Source organism: Saccostrea echinata, unplaced genomic scaffold, assembly GCF_033153115.1.
Source record: "Saccostrea echinata isolate AGI-Se365-2 ecotype Australia unplaced genomic scaffold, CSIRO_AGI_Sech_v1 ptg000008l, whole genome shotgun sequence".
NCBI lineage: Eukaryota > Metazoa > Mollusca > Bivalvia > Ostreida > Ostreidae > Saccostrea > Saccostrea echinata.
The window spans coordinates 581,703-600,535 of NW_026889757.1; the positions used below are offsets into that span (position 1 = coordinate 581,703).

An 18,833-nucleotide genomic window follows, 5' to 3' on the forward strand; every position below is an offset into this window, starting at 1 on the left:
TTTGTTATGTAAGCATAAATTTAAGTCACCCTGTCGTAAAACCTTATCAGATTATTATGTAAAAAAAAAAAAAAAATTGGTATAAGCATTTCTGGTATAAATGCTTATACCAACAAATGTTACTCAAGATCCTACTTAAAGCCCCCCCCCCTTTTTCTAACGTTATATACATGGTCGTAGGAACGGGGGGGGGGGGGCGTGCCCCCCAATAATTTTGCCGATATATAGATTACTATAGTAAACATACATACTATATGCTTGTGCCCCCTCAATAAAAACGTCTGATGACCTTTTTTTTTCTTTTTTCTTTTTTTTTTTTTTCTTTTTTTTTTTTTTTTTTTTTTTTTTTGCTTGTCAGGAAATTTTTGTTAAAAATTCCTGAATCTGCCAATTTTTGTTATTATTGTAATATTCTTGCTATCATAGGATTTATTCAAGCATGCGTTTTTAAGATATTAAAGATAACAAAACAGGCAATATAATCTATGCACAGTGGCAGTTAGCATTAAGCATTGGATAGTTGGCAATAAGCAACTGGCAGCTGGCAGTAAGCAGTGGGCAGTAACCAGTTAGCTGTCTTATAGGGAATTCCAAAGATTATTTTACAAAAAGAAAAAAATATTAATAACTCTGAAATATAGACCCCTGAAATTTCATATCATTTAGATATCTTTTCCTCAGATTCTGCATGAGATCTCGATCTGATATCCTGGCTCATTTTTTCCCCAGAAACTGAGAATGTTTGAGCATGCTGCCCGGAAGCATGGCGCTAACCTGCTTAAGCGTCACCCAAGCTGCATTTGTGTATAATTAAGCCCATAGCTACAGCTTGGTGGACCTATCTCACAAAACCATTCTGGATCTTCCAAATGAATAACAGTTTTTTTTATGAATATATTTGCACAATACGTGTAGTTTGAAAATATAAGAAATGAGCCTTGGCTATTTACATTAATTTCATGAAATACACTTTTTTTTAATAATTCAAATCTATGCAGAGTTGAAATATTGTCTACTGATAAAATCAATTTGTTGATTAAACAGAATATTTTCTCTTCTTATTAATCGTTGAAAAAGAATTAAGAAACACAAACAAAAAGATTCTTGAATGTACTGAGTATCATTTGTTTATTTATTTCTTTTTTTTTTTTGTGTTAATACTAACATTATGTACATGCATATAGTTATGGAAAACGTACATACAATTAGCGCATTCAAATCTGATTGGTGAATTAGCGAATTTGGAGTAATTTAAATCACATATTAGCATATATTTGAATAAGCGGACACAAAGCAGTAAAAAAGCGCTAAAATATTATTACCGCTGAAATGAATAGGTTTACAATATATCTTTGATTATCTAAGACAATGAAATCCAAAATTATAGTTCATGGCAGTCTTGTAAAAGTACTGATTTTAACAAGGAAACCTTTTTGTAACGTAAAGCTATGGTGCTCGATCATCGTGAACACACACGCCATTCATACACCACTGAAAAAAAATATGCAAAGACAGTTTAAACGTTGAAGAAGTACATTAAATTATTATTATAAGAATTCGACTCTGAAACAAAGCTAACATATGGCGTTTATTTTTCGGTATTATTCTTTAACAGGGAACGCAATGTCTAAAATTAATTTGAGTCTTGCCCTTGGGGGTAGTCTCCTTTCGGGGAAGAAGTATGACGCTTGGGAAGAAGTAAAGTATGACTTTTAAGTAAGGGAGGGGGTCATTCTAGAGAGACATTTCGGGGGGGGGGGGGGTGTCCCTTTGTGGGGGGAAAGTCTTGTACTACAACATCGGCTTATACAATTGTTCTTGGGCGAACATTTTTGTCAGAAAGTTCTTTTTAACAACATAATTATGCTTTATACCGAAACAGAGAATTATTGCCAGCCGGCATTAACAAGAAAATGCAAATTATTACAGGAAAATGTCAACATCCCACAAAAAGTGTATAATTTCAAAATCCAAGATTAATCAAAACAAAATTCTTTCACTGATTAATCTACGCCAGCCATCGCATTTATGATTTTTCTGTACATCGTAATGTTATCCGATATTTTAAAAAAAGAACATATCGTAATTGCTCATTATATTTCATATGTCCATATATCAGTTCACAGCTGATCAAGTAAAAAAAAAAAGAATTAGAAACATTAACGATCAATATGTACTGGTCCCAGCTGATAAAGTAGATAACATAGTCTTTGTTTGTAAGGCTCAATATTACAAATAGAGAAACTTGGATTAAATTCTACAAGTGATAGTCCATCTTATACTCAGAGTTCCCTTTCTAAGGAGGGAATTCTTCAAAATCGTATGTTAATTTTAAATATATTAAAATATTCCCAATCAAATCGAATTTGAACTACCATACTTAAACTGGAATCACTTCATAAAAGTTTCATAAAAATTCTTACATAGATGCATTGCGGGTTCTAGTAAATGTTCTACAAAGCCTCTTTCTTTACTCCTCATGAAAATATTAACGGCAGTGAAGGAGAAACTTCAGGAATGCTGTATAAAACATATTTGAGAAGTGGTGTTAATCAGATGTGGATACTTAAAACCTCCAAGGAACTTTTAGAAAATTTAGAAAATTTGAGATCACAAAATTTTACAAAAATCAATAACATCAAAACATACGACTTTTCAACACTAACATTCCCTTGATAAGAACAAAGGTGATAACGAACAGTGATCAATTAATCTAAAAAAAAATCTACAAACAATACAAAACTGGGCAGAAAACACGGACCCCCGGAAATTCAAGAGATGGTATCAGGTGGCTAGGTGGAGTAAGCATCCCCTGTTGACCGGTTATTCTACCGTACGCGTGAGCCCTATGAATTTATCAAATAGACGGAACATTCAGTAGTCAAATTTAGGATAAAACAAAGACCTAACAGTTGGTATGAAACACGTCAGCCAAAACACGACCCAATGATAGGTTATATTGTTGACAAGGTCATTATACGTATAGCTGTCCCTCTGTCTGTCTGTCTGTGAGTCAGTCTGTCCCACTTGCTTTTCCGCACCTTTTTTTCTAAACGCTTGCAGATATTGAGCTGATTATGTGAGTGTATCTTGATGAGCTACAGATCAAGTTTGCAATTCGTTCCGCTTAAGGTTTTTTGACGGAATAAAGGCCTTTTTAATTTTAAAGGGTTTTCCGCAATTTTTTTCTCAACGCGTGAATAAATTGAGCTGATTTTTATTATGTGAGTTTACCTTGATGAGTTATAGATCAAGTTTGCATTTTGTTCCGCTTCAATATATTTTGACGGAATTATGGCATTTTCAATCTTTATTGGGAACCAGATTACACTTGCCGACAGAGGACTAGTATTGCTAATGCAATACTCACAAAATACTTGTTGAAACATCTCTGTAACATCAACTTATCTGTCAGTAGCCTGCTTCGATTTAAAAATTGATCGTACTCACAGCATGCCTTCGAATAAGTTGAAAGGTGTAAACACCATAGGCGGATGATAGCGGAATGTTACTACATAATTAAGAAAAGGGGATGATGGAAAAGCAGAAGTCCTTTGGTTTGTCATACAATTTAGTTGTTAGTTGGCCCTTATCGTCTATAATCAGTAAAACATCCGAATAGAAAACAGATGTGGCAGACTCTGTGTTGTCTTTAATTTAAAGTTCACTAGGATATATCGAGTCGACAAATGAATGGAAGTTATTATTCTTTATTGATAAAACGTCGTCTATATATAGTTGAATGTCGAGTTGAAGGCCACGGCAAAAATTTTCTTTTTCTCAAGTAGAATTTTTTTTTAAAAAATAAATTCTACTCCATAGGAATCGAAAAGCAGGTCGGATAAAAAAGGAGCACAGTTAATTCCCATCGAAATTCCACCAGTTTGTTGGAAGACCAGGTGTCCGAAGATTACATGTTAAATATTGTTAATGAGGAACTCAAGCATCTTTTTAATATCAACTTCAGTACTTGTGTGTAGAATCAGAGTGATTTTTAAGAAAGTAATTTTGTTGATGTCAATCACAGGATATGGAAATTTCCGAGTTCCATTCTTATTAAAGAAGCAGTTGTCTATGATATCATAAAGCCTATTTTTTTAACTGAACACGAGGAATGGTTGTATAAGGTGGGCAAAAATCGTACGTTTTCATATTATTGACTTTAGAAAAAATTGGTGATTTTATATTTCCTGATTTTTTTTAATTTTTTTTTTTGAGTTTTTGAGATTTTGCATCTGATTTTCACCACTTCTAAATTAAAGACCAGACTTTTACCGGTAGACATCACAGACAACTGCTTCTTCGATAAAATGGAATTTGTAAATTTACATACCTTATCGTTGGTCATCTGCAAACTTATTTTATTAAAAAAAACTCTCTGATTCTAAACACAAACACTATAAGATTGATTTTAAAAAGATGCTTGATGTCTCATTGACAATATCTATGTAGCTTTCGGAGACCAGGTCTTCCAACAATCTGTTCAAATTTCGATGGGTGCTTATTGTGCTCTATTATTAACAGGCCTGTTTTTGTATTCATATGAAGCAAAATTTATTTAAAAATTTTTACGTGAAAACAAGAAGCCTCCTGCTATGGCCTTCAATTCGACATTAAGATATATCGACGACGTTTTATCAATAACAATATTCATTTTCATTCCTACGTTGATTCGATATATCCCACATAACTCGGAATAAAAGATCCCACAGAGTCTTACACATCTGTTTAATATTTAGATATTTTACTAGAAAACGACATTAATGGCAAAATGCCAACTACACATTATGAAAAACTTCTTTCATTTATGTAGCAATATACCATTATCCCCTGGATATGGAGTTTGTGTCTCCCATTCGAAAGGCAAGAGAATGTTCTATATACGAATAATTTCTAAAACAAGGTAGGCTAGTGACCAATAAGTTTATGATACAAGGATATTAACGAACTCCTTGAAATTCAACATTTGGCAGATTCTATGGTCGATACATTGTCAGTGTTTGCAAATACAATCTGTCGTTGGGTTGAATGTTGACTATGTTTTTCAATATAAATTGTTTGTCCATTATTTTCACACCGATTTTTCCGTTTACCCGATCATGACAACGAGCAGACGGCGGGTGTGACTGGTCGGTAACGGATGCTTACTCCCCCATCTCATCCCTCCTCCTTTTTCAGAGGCTCTGCTCATAATTTATATTATCTAAATGGACTTTTTGAGAATGTTTACTGTTCAATATCTTTACATTTCACCTGGCCGGTAGGAATCGGAGATAAATAACAATAAATACATCAGTTCCAAGTGTTAAAATCCTAATTTACCAACATTTTTGAATTTATATCAAATTTATCAATAAAATCACAGTTGATTGCTACATGCTTTACTGACGGATTCGTGTCAATTTATTGATAATCTGTATTTTATATCTTGTAGTTTTAATTTATAAACCTAATGCATCTACCTTCTTATGGACTTAAGAATGCAGTTTTAATTTTAAAAAAATTTAAAAATCTTTTCCCCAAGAATTAACTTACTAGCCAGAAAAGATAGTGAAGATAAAAGTTTAATTTGTTAAAAATCGCCCCTGCCTCCCCGAGGTAGGGTGGGGCCAATAGGGGACACTGGTGGGTGGGGTGCCAATATTTTTGCCAGTATATACTTTATATTTGAAAACAAAGCTAATTTACAGTAGTATCCCACTCAATAATTTTGCCAGTACCGAACAACAGAAAACAGTGCTTAATATATAGTTGCCAACCGCACCCCACCCCTCCCAATATGTCCATATCAACAGTATCAGACCTGCAATGTATTACATAGATTCATTTCTTAAAATTTAATAGTAAATGTAATTTTGATTCTTCTTTCATTTAACAAGAGCAAACTTTTCAACAACACATTGTATTATTTTGCCACTTACAGATTTGCCTGTTACAAATTGGTGGGTCATTACGCACGATGATTTAAGAAAATGGATACATTTAGCAGGGAGTCATCTGACATTTGCATACATTTAGCAGGGAGTCATCTGACATTTGATATATATATATATATATATATATATATATATATATATATATATATATATATATATATATATATATATATATATATATATATATATATATATATATATATATATATATATATATATATTAGGGATGTCAAAATATTTATTTTCTTTAGTCGAATATTCGATTGCATTATTCGAACGATAGTCGAATATAGTCGAATCTTTTTCGGAAAATAAAATTTTATTTCAAACCTCATTGGTATATGACGTATTTAACCCCAAAACCTTTTTTTCTAATTATTAAAAAGTAACAAGAAATGTTACACACAGATGTTCACATGCACCAAAAATGTGGATAGCGTGTTTATATTTATTAAATCTTGTCCATAAATCTGTCTGTAAAGACGTTTTTTTAAGTAAGATAAAAAATGACAGTACTATATATTTCTTAAAGCTTATTAAAATAATTGGGGGAGGGTTAAAACACACATTATCCACACGCCAGATTATTGTCTGTGATAATGTTAAACAGTTGAATATAATTTTTGTCCCGGCTATCATAATGTCTTTGAAATTTGTAAAAGAATATTAATTTTATAATAATTATCGTAGTGTCCAAATATGTCACGGCTATAATGTGTAAATCGTTTGAGATCAAGTCCAATTAATAATTTTACAAACAAAGCCCAGTATAGTGAGATAATTTTATTACAAAAAAACAACACATTAATTGACAAATAATTATCGCGGAATTGAAGCATTTCTAATTACTGTACTCTCTACATGTAAAGTCAGCAGTTTTTAATGAGGAAAATTATCTTATCAACTGTGTCTGAGGAAAGAAGGTTTCTCAATTTTAAGATGAGAATTCCATCTCTTTATCACTCTTTTATTGAATTTATTTATTCGAATGTCGTTTCCTTATTCGATCGTCGGTCCATTCGACTGATAGTCGAATAGTCGACTATTCGTTGACATCCCTAATATATATATATATATATATATATATATATATATATATATATATATATATATATATATATATATATATATATATATATATATATATATATATATATATATATATATATATATATATAAAATATTCTTACTAGAAGCTTAATTAACTTGCTTTAGAAATAACCTTTTTATGTCCACAAGACGTTCCGGGGGCGGCAGAAGACTTTGTTGAACAGACGTTGGAAAGCACTGGATCCCAGCAGTACAATTTATGGCAAATGTCTTCCAATGTCGTTCCGACGCTCTGAAATTAAGAGACAATATACAATCTAAGAATTCACCAGAGTCTGATAAAACCCTAATTACACAAGTTTATTCTAGGTTTAGTGGGCTCAAGAGTCATATATATATTGTAGGAAAAAGCAATGTTTTTGTATAATCACTGTTGAATTCAAATTTGAATCTCATAAATGCAATCAACTGACATTTTCTCTCATTTTATTACTTTGTTATATTAGTTAATTAGTAAATGAAACAATGCGTACACATTAACAATTTTAGTAAAAATCTAAGTAGCTAAATGTACATTTGTATTAAAGTGAAAGTTTTTGCCAATTATATTTTGCTATAAATTTATATATTAAAACGTACTGAAAGCAGACATGGATCGATTGTTAATCTGTCTTATCAAAAAAGATAAAACCGTACATTTAAATCAATTATAATATGTTCTTTTTTAAGAGTATTTGCTGTACAAGACATTTCATAAATTTTTTTTAAGTTTTCCATTTTTAATTTAATACTTAGATATTATCTGAGTGTCGACCGACTTTTTCTTTATTAAATTTTCTCTCGGCAATATTAATTTTCTTTCTGCAATATTAATTTCCGCTTTAAGGAAAGGTTGGCACAATCCATAATGATTTTATTTAAAACTGCGTCTGTATGTAAAGTAAAGAGCAAGCCAAACTCCATCCCTCACAGCATCCGCGTATTTTCCAGTCATAAGCTTTGTTATAGAAAATATGACATGAAATGGGAAAAAAATCATTAATATTAGCTTAGTTTGGAAAGTTTGAATTATATTTTCGAAATTATCTGAATTAAGAGACCAAAAAATATTAATCATATTGACAGTTTGAAGACTGAGAATCTCTTGTAGATATTTTTACGGTTTAATTATTCCTAATTTTACACAATCCATTTGATGCAGTTAATCAAGTCAAAGAAAGTAATCAAGAAGCAATGATGGATTAAATTGTGTGCAAAGATTTTAAGTGACTTTTAAGAATATTTTTCCAGTTTCCACGAACAACCCATTAAATCAATTGTTTCAAGAGCAATTTGCTCTTTTTTTTTTTTTAGATGAGGACTCTAAATGTTTATACCAAACAAAAAGACGTTCCATAAATTTGACGACATTGTTCGGAGACGTTGTAGATTTGACCAGGAGCATCTTTAGTCAAAACGTCATAGTGATGATTTATCCGAGGCTTATCCAGAACACACAAGGCTTCGGGTCTACTGCAATAACAAAAGACAAAGGGCTTTGAAATTCAAAATAAAATCGATTAAATATGTCATTACCATTAATGATGAAAAGATAAAGAAAAAAATCTTTGAAACATATCATTTGTCTTTTTCAATAAGAATGCAATCGAGTGCAATCGTATTGGAAACAAAACTTGCACAGTTTTCCAGAAGAGGAGGTTATTTTGAATTCCTGAAGGGTATTTTCGACAGTCTTCTGTCCAAGTCATTCTTGACCTTTACATGACCTTGTCTTAATTACAGTTTCTATCTATGATATGGATTTGAGGCGGTACTTATCGTTAAATTACTTTTTTGAACCCCTAACGGGCTACTTTTCTCGATAATCCAACAATTTATTTCCTGTCCATGATTAACGAAACCATTTATAGTGCCCCCTGTTAGGGAGTTCTATATCATTTAAAAATAAGGATAAATGTCTAAGGTTCATCACAGAAAATGTTGCCTTTAGGGAAAACATGTATTTAGTAAACTTCTGTAGAAAACTAAAGAAACGCTAAAATCCAGACAAAAATATTTAAATAAGATCAACATCGTAGGAGGAATATCATTTTACTTGCAAGAATTTCACAAACTATTCGATTCTAAGTAACCAATATAAGACCATGAAATAATTAAAAAAAAACAAAAACAAACAAACAAACAAAAACAAAACAAAACAAAAAACATGTATTCTTAGTTTCATTGAAATCAGATCATTGGATGAGGATCTAAAAAGAACTTAGAGTGACCTTCTAAAAACAGTCGCTAGATTTTGTTGAAGAGAAAATCAAATTGTTTGCAGAGTGAGACTTTAATTAACCTAAAAACTTTGTTGAAAAGCAAGAAGATCAGGACAAATAAGGACTCCTGAGGCAGATAATGAATAAACAGAAAAAGGAAAGGTTGGAATCTGTATAGAGCAGTAAATTTGTGGTAATTAAAGATAATTTCCCCTGCGAAATGTATATGTAGCATTATGAGAGAATAAAGATTTAAGACGTAGGCAGCTTAAATGATCAAGAGCCCATCGGCAGAAACACTCACCTGACTTAAATAACGTTAACCTTTTCAGCAAATACAATCTATCATTTAGTCTAACTGTTAGGCCATTATTTACACACTGAATTGTCTACGAATTTTTCCGTTTTTCCCGATCATGAAAAGGAGCACACGGCGGGTGTGACCGGTCGGCAGGGGATGTTATTCCTCCATGACACCTGATCCCGCCTTTGATGTTTTAGAGGTCCGTGTTTGCTCTGCTCCTGATTTGTATTGTTTGAACGGACTTTTAAGCTTGAATACTGTTCGTTATCTCCATATTTAATCGTGGCCTCAATCATAATGCATATTTTCAAGTTTCCAATTTCACGGACAATTTATAGTTGATAGGTGGTACAAAATTCTAATAAAAGTATTCTTCTGCTATGTAAAAACTTTAATCCTACTTTAGCCTTAACAAAGATTAGAAACCCAGAATGTGAACAAATAGCAATCTGCATTCCATCGATAGGTTGTCTAACAATTACACTTATTAATGTCTTGTTATTCTTGAAAGAAAATTTTTGAAGATGGTTCCACCATTATATTACTACTTGAAACTTCGATCTCTATTGAAAATCCACTCTATCCCAGGGGACTTTGATTTGAACAATGATGAATTTGTTCTACACAAGAAAATTTTTTTTATATTAATTTCATAAATTGTAGTCCTGCTTTTCCAATTAATATATTTAAATATTAGGAAAAAAACTTCAGATCCCTATAGCGGAACTAATCCTTGCTCATGAAACCATGGTTTTACCAAAATATGTTCCATATATTTGGGATGTTTAAAGTAATGCAATACTTCTGTTCCTGAATCTTTTTTAAAAGACCGCCCTTACTTTTTTATGTAAAGCTTCAAACCCTAGTTTGGTTCCCATTCTTATTTAGGGGGATATGGCTTGACTAAACTTTATTCTTGATGAAAGGGGAAGCTTCTCTGTTTATCTGATTAGCAATGCTCTTGCTGATCTAGAAAACGAACAGATTAAAGGTTTTCTTTTTGCTTAATATTGCTATAAAAGCAATATTTTCCTTCTATTATGGGCCCACCTTATAGCCCCTGAACCTTGATTTGAACAGATTTGAAACTATTTGGTAATATTCATACATAATTAATTGTTTTCCTACTGTTTTTATTTTTTGAAGAACATTTTCACATACTCTCTTCATGAAACTTTGAATCCCGTCATCCAAAGAATTTGGTGGCAAATTCAATTCAATTTTGCATGAGAAATTCTAGAGAAGTCGAAAATGTAAAAAAAAAAAAAAAAATTACTATCATTCCAATAACCGTGTCAGTTTGCTTAGTCGACCTTGGTAAAATTTCATAAATTGATTACCATATTACTCACGTACTCATTTTATGGTTTCAATGAAATAAATACTGCTTTGCATATGAAACATGGAAACTAACGATACCACTGATAATACTGACCAATCGCATTGAATGATTGTTTACAAGTATGGCATTAATAGTAAGCAGCAACACGTGGTTAATTTAAGCCCATTAAGCTTCCTACAATCATATGTATTATTTGTTGTGAATTGCATGACAGGATGATAATAATATATATAAATAAACCAGTAAGGCTAGACTGCTACACGTTTGCAAGTGAAAGAGTTTTAAAAAATCATATACATTTTACTTAATTGATGTTCCCAAGTCCCGTTAATGAAATGCTAGGATTTTAATGTGTTAATCGTAAGTTTTGTAATATACCTAAAACTTTAGGGTTCTTTTCTTGTATTTAAGGGTTTCAGAGCAAACATATTTGGGAAATTGCCATTCAATATGGCATTATGATTAAAAGAATTAAAACAGACTTTGACTGACAATATTGCTGGATTCTCTGTTTCATATGCAAAGTAGTATGGTTTCATTGAAGTCAAATATTTAATCAATGAGAAATATTTTTATCAACATTTGAAACTTCAGCACTCTCGATTAAGCAAAATGACACGCTGTTATTAGAATGATGGTACATAACTTGCATGAAATACTAGTATGAAGATAACGAACAGTATTCAAGCTCAAACGTCCAAACATGACCTCTAAAACATTAGAGGTAGGATAAGGATAAGGTTGACTTTAAACGGGACTGTTGATATCATTGTATTATCAACTTATTTGTCAATAGCTTAAATTTTAGAAATTGTTCCTACGTAGACATGTTCTTGCGTATCTAATCAACTGGAAGATATAAATTTCATATGCAGGTGATAATGGTATATTAATGTACATAAATAAGGGAATCTGAGGATAGAAAAATTGAAGTCTTTAGCCAACAGAAAAATTGAAGTCTTTAGCCTACAGCTTTGTGAGCTGGACTTGTGAATTTGTGTCAGTGTTAAGCATGAAGGACCTCGTGACAATGTAGAGTGTGATGGACTTGCGAATTTGTGATAAAGTTTACTAACACAATTATTGTGAAACCTTATGAAAAAAATAATAATCCAAGATGAGAATCTTTTTGAAATATAAAATAATTAGATTATGTTCAATTAATTGTTTATTTTTTAATGCTTCATTCCTCGCCTAAAGTTTCATCAACAATTTCCTTCCTTTTTCTGCCTATCGTAGCAGTAAATTGTAAATACCATCAGCTTATTCCCGCTCTTTGCTATATATGACTATTGGTTTATTGGTATTAAATTCATCCTTTCTCGTCGGTGCTTTTACGTTGATTTTGAATTAACAACATGCGTCTATTCATAATCAATTTATTTGAAAGATTTTACAGTTGTTCCCGATAAAAGAGGAAGAATATACTTTTGAGTTTAAGAGTAATAAAGATCAGTATACTTCCTTTCTTGTTAACTAATGTGAATTTATTCATGGCCCAATCAATATTCAGATGGCAGAAGGTCCTGTCATCTTTATTCTTTTACTCAACTCTATTCTAAATAATTCTGTGTGATCATCATTGACTTGATCGCACATGAACTTTGGTGGTAAATCGCGATATGATCAAAATTCAAGTGGTTGCTTTGATACGCACAGCCAAAGCCTTAATAAAATCTATGAAATAAAATTAAATCGATATTATTGTATGTATAGCCCCTCTAGATCTTCTTATTGCAATGATAGACATGTTTCATCTTACTTAGACTTGCAGCATTTTTGGTAGGTTTGAGGGTTTTATTTTGTATTTTGTTCTTTACTATCGTCTTTGATATAGAATTTGCTTTGACTTTTGTTATTGAACTCCCTAAGTATTAATTTTATACTTTTATGTATTACTTTGCGACAAATGAACAATTTGTTAAGGTTCCAGCAGAGAAGGCTTGTAATTAACAATATCGTCTTTGTTTGTATGGCTCATTATTATAACCGTGTTTTAGAAATTGGTTTTAATTCTACGTTTGGAAATCCAAGTTATACTCACAGTTCACTTTCTAAAGATGAAATTCCTTCCACTTGAATATTAATACTTTTAACATTCCAGTCAATCAAGGTGATTTCAATCTACCCTATCTATACTGGATTCCTAAACTTCCAAAAAAAAAAATCGTTACAAAGATTTATTCCCGGGCCAAGCAAATGCTTTACCAAGCCCCTATCTTTACTAAATACAAAAATATGAACTGCAGGAGAAAATTCAGACGTACTGGGCTACAGCATATTCTAGAAGTGGTGTAAATCAGATGTGGATACTCAAAAAACGCGAAAGAACTTTTAGAAAAATTAAAATCACCAAAATATGAAAACACACGACCTTTCTACACTTAAAACAACCCTTCCTTACGATGAATTAAATATTTATTATAATAACCTTTTTAATATCGCAGACAGCCAATTCTTCAATAAAAATAGAACTCGAAAATTTTCATATCTTGTGGTTGGTCATCAACAAAATTACTTGGTTTAAAAATCACATTGATTCTACACATAAGAACATGTACTCTGACGTTGATATTAAAAGGATGCTTGAATTCCTCATAAACAACATTTGATATGTAATCTGACACCAGGTCTTCCAACAAACTGTTGACCGTCACGGTAGCTCAGTCGGTAGAGCGCTCGCTCCGTGATCGGAAGGTCGCGAGTTCGTACAGTACCAACCAGACCCAACCTGACACAAAGCAGTCCCAGAGCAGTCCCGGGGACTGCTTTCTGGGACTGCTAAAGCAGTCCCAGAGCGGTCCCAGAGCAGTCCCACAGCAGTCCCAGAGCAGTCCCACAGCGGTCCCAGAAAGCAGTCCCAGCAGTCCCAGTGGGCGAGGTTAATTAATTTAATGGGCGGAGCTTACTCAGAATGAGATTACCAATATACAATGTAACTACATTGTATATAAAAGGCAGTTGAAATTGATGAGCAATTCTTTCTGAGTAGTATCAACAAATATTTACAATTCTTACGCGACAGTCATTTCTGAACTGTTAAGAAAATCACAGTACGCGTATAGAAACAAATTATAATTATTGAATGAAGAAGACGTTCACACCTATTAATAACATGAATATTTAAACACAATTATTTGGTATATTAATTTTTAACCAAAATAAACCAACTTCTTCATTTTTTGTGATTGATATTGGTTTTCATATTTATTTTTTTATATAGGAAATTAAACTTTAATTGTTTATTTTATACCAGAATTAACTTTAAATAGATAATGATAATTATAGAGCAAGGCCGATTCCCATACTATACTCTGAATGCATTTTTCTAAAGTATTGGAGCTTTTGAAAAATTCTTTGTTAAACATTGCCGAGTATTGTATTTCAGTCATGATTATTTTCAATGACTTCCCAATTTAATTATTTTTAGATTCTCAGTTTTAAGTGTTTTATTATATAAATGTTCGAGTGTACATCTGTAAATCACGCAAATGGAACCCTCAGATTATGTTCAAAATTAATCAATCCCGAAATAAATTTATACACAATTATTGAAACTAAGATTTTTTGCATGACATAGATTGAAATTAGTGTCAATGTTGACCAGCGTGTTCAGTGATATGTAACACTGATACCCAAATAACATGCATTGACTTTCTGCTAATTATGCCCAAAGGCGATTGAAACCTCAGGTGTTGACACCATTTTATACAATCCCATTGTATTAACCGGCCAGGTAAACACAAAGAAAAGAAATAAGAAACAAGTCCCAATTCCTGATATTTTCAAATGTTTATTTTTTAAATAAATGTACTCTTTCAATGACTTGTTGATAAATTAAAAACTAATTCATAAATAAATCCCGGAATAATTGTTCACATTGTTTATGTGACAGAAGAATGGTAGAATAATTTTATTTCATGGTCATTAAATAAATTATTAGATTTTATTTGAGGGTGGTAAAAAATAGCATGGAGTGCTCTTTTTTAAGCATGGTATTAGCTTTTTCAATTAAGAAAAAAAATCCAGTACAGTACGTTCCTCTGAATACATGTATCTTACTGAAATGACAAGTTTGTTTGTTTTTTGTTTGTTTGTTTTTTTTTAAATAGTGCTTGTGCAAACTTTGGGTACATATGTAATTTGACAGCATTAATTTACAAACACCTGTATTGAAGTTTAATTTAAGGGATAAAAATCATCCTCTGACTTCCTTTTTTAACTACTTTTATTTTCTTAAAATTAATTCTAGACTACAGTTGTGTAAATTTACAGCCCTCTGAAGACATTCAGTCATTATATGTATAACTTTCTCTATTTATTTAATTTTTGTAAGAAATCAATACTTGTTTTTTTTATATTTGCTTTTATCTTAAACACCTCTCTGCAGAAAGTAATCAAAACAACAACAAGGAGCTGCAAATTCAGAATACACAAGGGGCGGAGCTATCATGTCACTCAGAACCTTTTTCACGCATGAGTGAACAAAGCAGGTGCAGAAAGCAGTCCCTGGGACTGCTAGGTCTGCTTTCTAGAGCAGTCCCACAGCAGTCCCAGAGCAGTCCCATAGCGGTCCCAGAGCAGTCCCACAGCAGTCCCAGAGCGGTCCCAAAGCACTCCCGGGGACTGCTTTCTGGGACTGCTTTGGTGTCAGGTTGGGTCTGGTTGGTACTGTATCTCGGCCGCAACTGACCTAAGTCGATAAAAAAAAAATGGTAGCAACTGTTCCTTCACCAAGCGCTCGGCACTTTGAAATGAAAGTTGCGGGTCCTTCGGATGAGACCTTATAAACCGAGGCCCCCTGTCACGGCAGGCGTTGGCACGATAAAGATCTCTCACTGCTAAATGGAGTGCCGAGTAAAGGTCTAAAGCCCTTCACCGGTATATGGTGACGTCTCTATATGAATGAAAAATTCTCAAATGGGACGTTAAACAACATACAATCAATCCAACAAACTGTTAGATAGTGCTCCTTTATTAGCCGACCTGTTTTTTATTCTTATGAAGCAGAATTTATTCAAAAACTTCTACACGTGAAGAAGAAAACCCTTGCAAAAGTCATCTCGACATTCAGATATATCGACAACGTTTTATAGATTAACAATGGTTACTTCCATTTATATGTCGATTCGATATACCCCAATAAACTTAAAATAAAAGACACCACATAGTCTGCCACATCTGTTTCCTTCTTGGATGTTTTACTCATTTTATGGCCAACTAACAACTAAATTGTATGACAAACGAGGTGACTTCAGCTTTTCCATGGTCAACTTTCCTTATCTATGTACTAATATTCTGCTTTAACCTTCATATGGTCTCCAATCTTATTCGATACTCAAGAGCATGATCTGAGTATGATCTATTTTTAAACCAAGACAGGCTACTTCGAGAATTCTATGGTGTTTATAATAATCTTGTTAGCAAATACATGTATAACTTATCATTGGGTGGTATTCTGTTAGGCTTATGTTTTTATAGTAAATTTGACTACGGAATATTTCGTCTACCTGATCAATACATAAGGTTCACATCGTGTGTGAAGAGTCAAAATGGGATTCTTACTCTTCCTAGGCACTTATCCCACCCCTAAAGTTTCCGGGACCCGTGTTGTATGCCCTATTCACGGATTTGTTTTGTAGATTTTTTTTTTTAGATCGAACACAATGTTCGCAACTAAGGAAACATTCTCTACTAATGCAAAGTAGAATAAATGGTTCGGGGCGATTAATATTCGCTAGTTAAAGTAGGTCGCGAAACTCGCGGATATTTCTCGCAAGCGAATAAAAGTTGGTTTACAGTACTATCCAAACCATGTTATTTTCTCTGATCAAATTTATCTGTTTCAAAGCAAGTATACAAATACCAAACCTACAACTCGTCAGTTGAGAGACATTAGTTCTCCTCATGGAGCTTGGTTCATTGTTCTGACGTTTTAAAAATATTTTGTAAGGATTTTTTAGGGTACAATATTGTTCCAAAGGCATTTCGTTTAGCATGCTCTTTGTCAACATGATTTCCTCAAGGTATCAAGGAAGTGGGCTTTTGCGTACCTGTGCTTTCTGTCATGCATTTTGAATTTTCAAGTGTTGACTATATTAACAAAATTCCAAAGTCATAGAGAGTTTACCTATTAATTTCTTTCTTTTTTTGTTCTCGCTTGTTATCGTGATTTTTTAATTGATATTAACTTTTAATTTTAATTTGAAAATGAGATGATGGGCAATGGATCTCTCTCTCTCTCTCTCTCTAATAAATTCTGCTTCAGTATTACAACTTCTGGTATCAAGTTAACATGCAGTAGACTTCCATTTTATTATATTTTGTAACGAGAATACCTTCTGTTAAGTGACACGTAGGCATTGAATCCTCTCAAATGTTTTCAAGCAACCAATTCATGGCAGAGGTTTAAAATTACAGAAAAGCATCATCCGACAATTTCCACGCACAACAACACGTGAAGAATATACACAGCAATTATAAATGAATATACTATACGTGCTATACTTATCTCTGTGTAGAGATGACAAATAATAATCTGTTTGACCGTCGATATACAACTTGATAATCGTACAGAATATGTAAAAATAAAACAGTTTTACTTCATTACAACCTATGAAGAAACTTACAGTAGGTTTTTCTTGATTGAATTGACCGTGCATTGAGAGAAATAGAAGCCATTAACGGTTAGCGGCGACACGACATCCATTATGTAACCATTGTTGGGATCACACTCCTGTCCACGAAACCAACCATCATGATCTGAGCCTAAACTAAAATAAATTAAAAAGGAATGCAGCAATTAAATAGTTTACATTGATATTCACTAAAATTCTCTCTGATAATGTGACAAACTTACAACTGAAATCAGCCTAGTGTAAAATTTTGTAAAATACTGTTTATCATAATGTCATAAACGTATAGTCCTAGTAAAATTGTAGAAATAACTTAAGTTACTTGATAAAAATATATTATAATTATGGCTTAGTTCAAAACTGTTTCTTTAAAATATTTCACATACATTTATAATTTCTTAATTTATTTTGTGAAGAAAAAAATTGAAATTCGTGTTGTTCGAAGAGACAAAAAAATTGAGATAAAAAAAGAATTAAATAATATTTGTGATTAAAAATCTTTTAGTTTGGTTAAAACATTTTACAGTTACTTTGATGGAAACATTCGAGCCAATCGATAGGACAGGTTGATTTAAAAACTAAACTGAAGGCCCCTGACTCTCAACATACTAGTTAGGTAAGATTTGTCTTAGTTCTTACAAGAAAACTTTGGTCGGTACTCATTAGGCAATGCTATCAATAATTCACTATCTTCACAAAGAACACGGAACGATGGCTATAAAGAAATAAAGAAAAAGAGATATATAAACGTCTCTCCAGATCTGAATAGATATTTGAGTATCTATCCTTACAGAACCTACTGATAGGATAACGAGTTAATTCTGAAATAAATTGCTTTAAGTAAATTATGTAGAGTATTACGTGTCCTTTAAAACACGATAATTAGCACATAAGAACGCAAGAGTACAATTTATATGTAATTAGAAAACAAAACACTCTATGTAAAGGGAAAATGTGCCCCAATGACGTCTGAAGGGAAAGACAAATAAGTTATAATAGCGTTCCAAATTGTATGAGATGTATTTATTGTGTCACAAACAGACATGTGCCGCAGCTGTAAAAAGGAATCTTATTAATTTCTTTGGACTTCAGTAGTTACTAACTCTGTTTGAAATTTTCATTTAGAAATGGAGCACTAAAAAACCCCGTCAGGGCCAGGTTTTTCATATACTGATTAAAATTTTTCTTAATAAATTTTCATTCATCCACTATATTTACCCCAAGGGCCAAAAAATTAAAGTAATACGACAAAATCACCTGTACAAGATAGTAAAATGATAGTAAAATGTGGATACACATGCAGTT

At 32.3% G+C, this 18,833-nt stretch overlaps 1 protein-coding gene across 1 annotated transcript in view; it reads right to left on the reverse strand.

Annotated features, from left to right (window-relative positions):
* Nucleotides 1-1,440: 1,440 nt before the first annotated feature.
* LOC133181202 (metalloprotease mig-17-like) overlaps nt 1,441-18,833 on the reverse strand; it is a 43,758-nt gene continuing 26,365 nt past the window's right edge. The window contains exons 7-10 of the mRNA XM_061315737.1: nt 17,523-17,666; nt 8,363-8,498; nt 7,159-7,278; nt 1,441-1,491 (exon numbers count right to left, since the gene is read on the reverse strand). Coding sequence (XP_061171721.1) covers nt 1,447-1,491; nt 7,159-7,278; nt 8,363-8,498; nt 17,523-17,666 — 445 coding nt within the window. The 3' untranslated portion in view covers nt 1,441-1,446. The remainder of the gene's footprint in view (nt 1,492-7,158; nt 7,279-8,362; nt 8,499-17,522; nt 17,667-18,833) is intronic.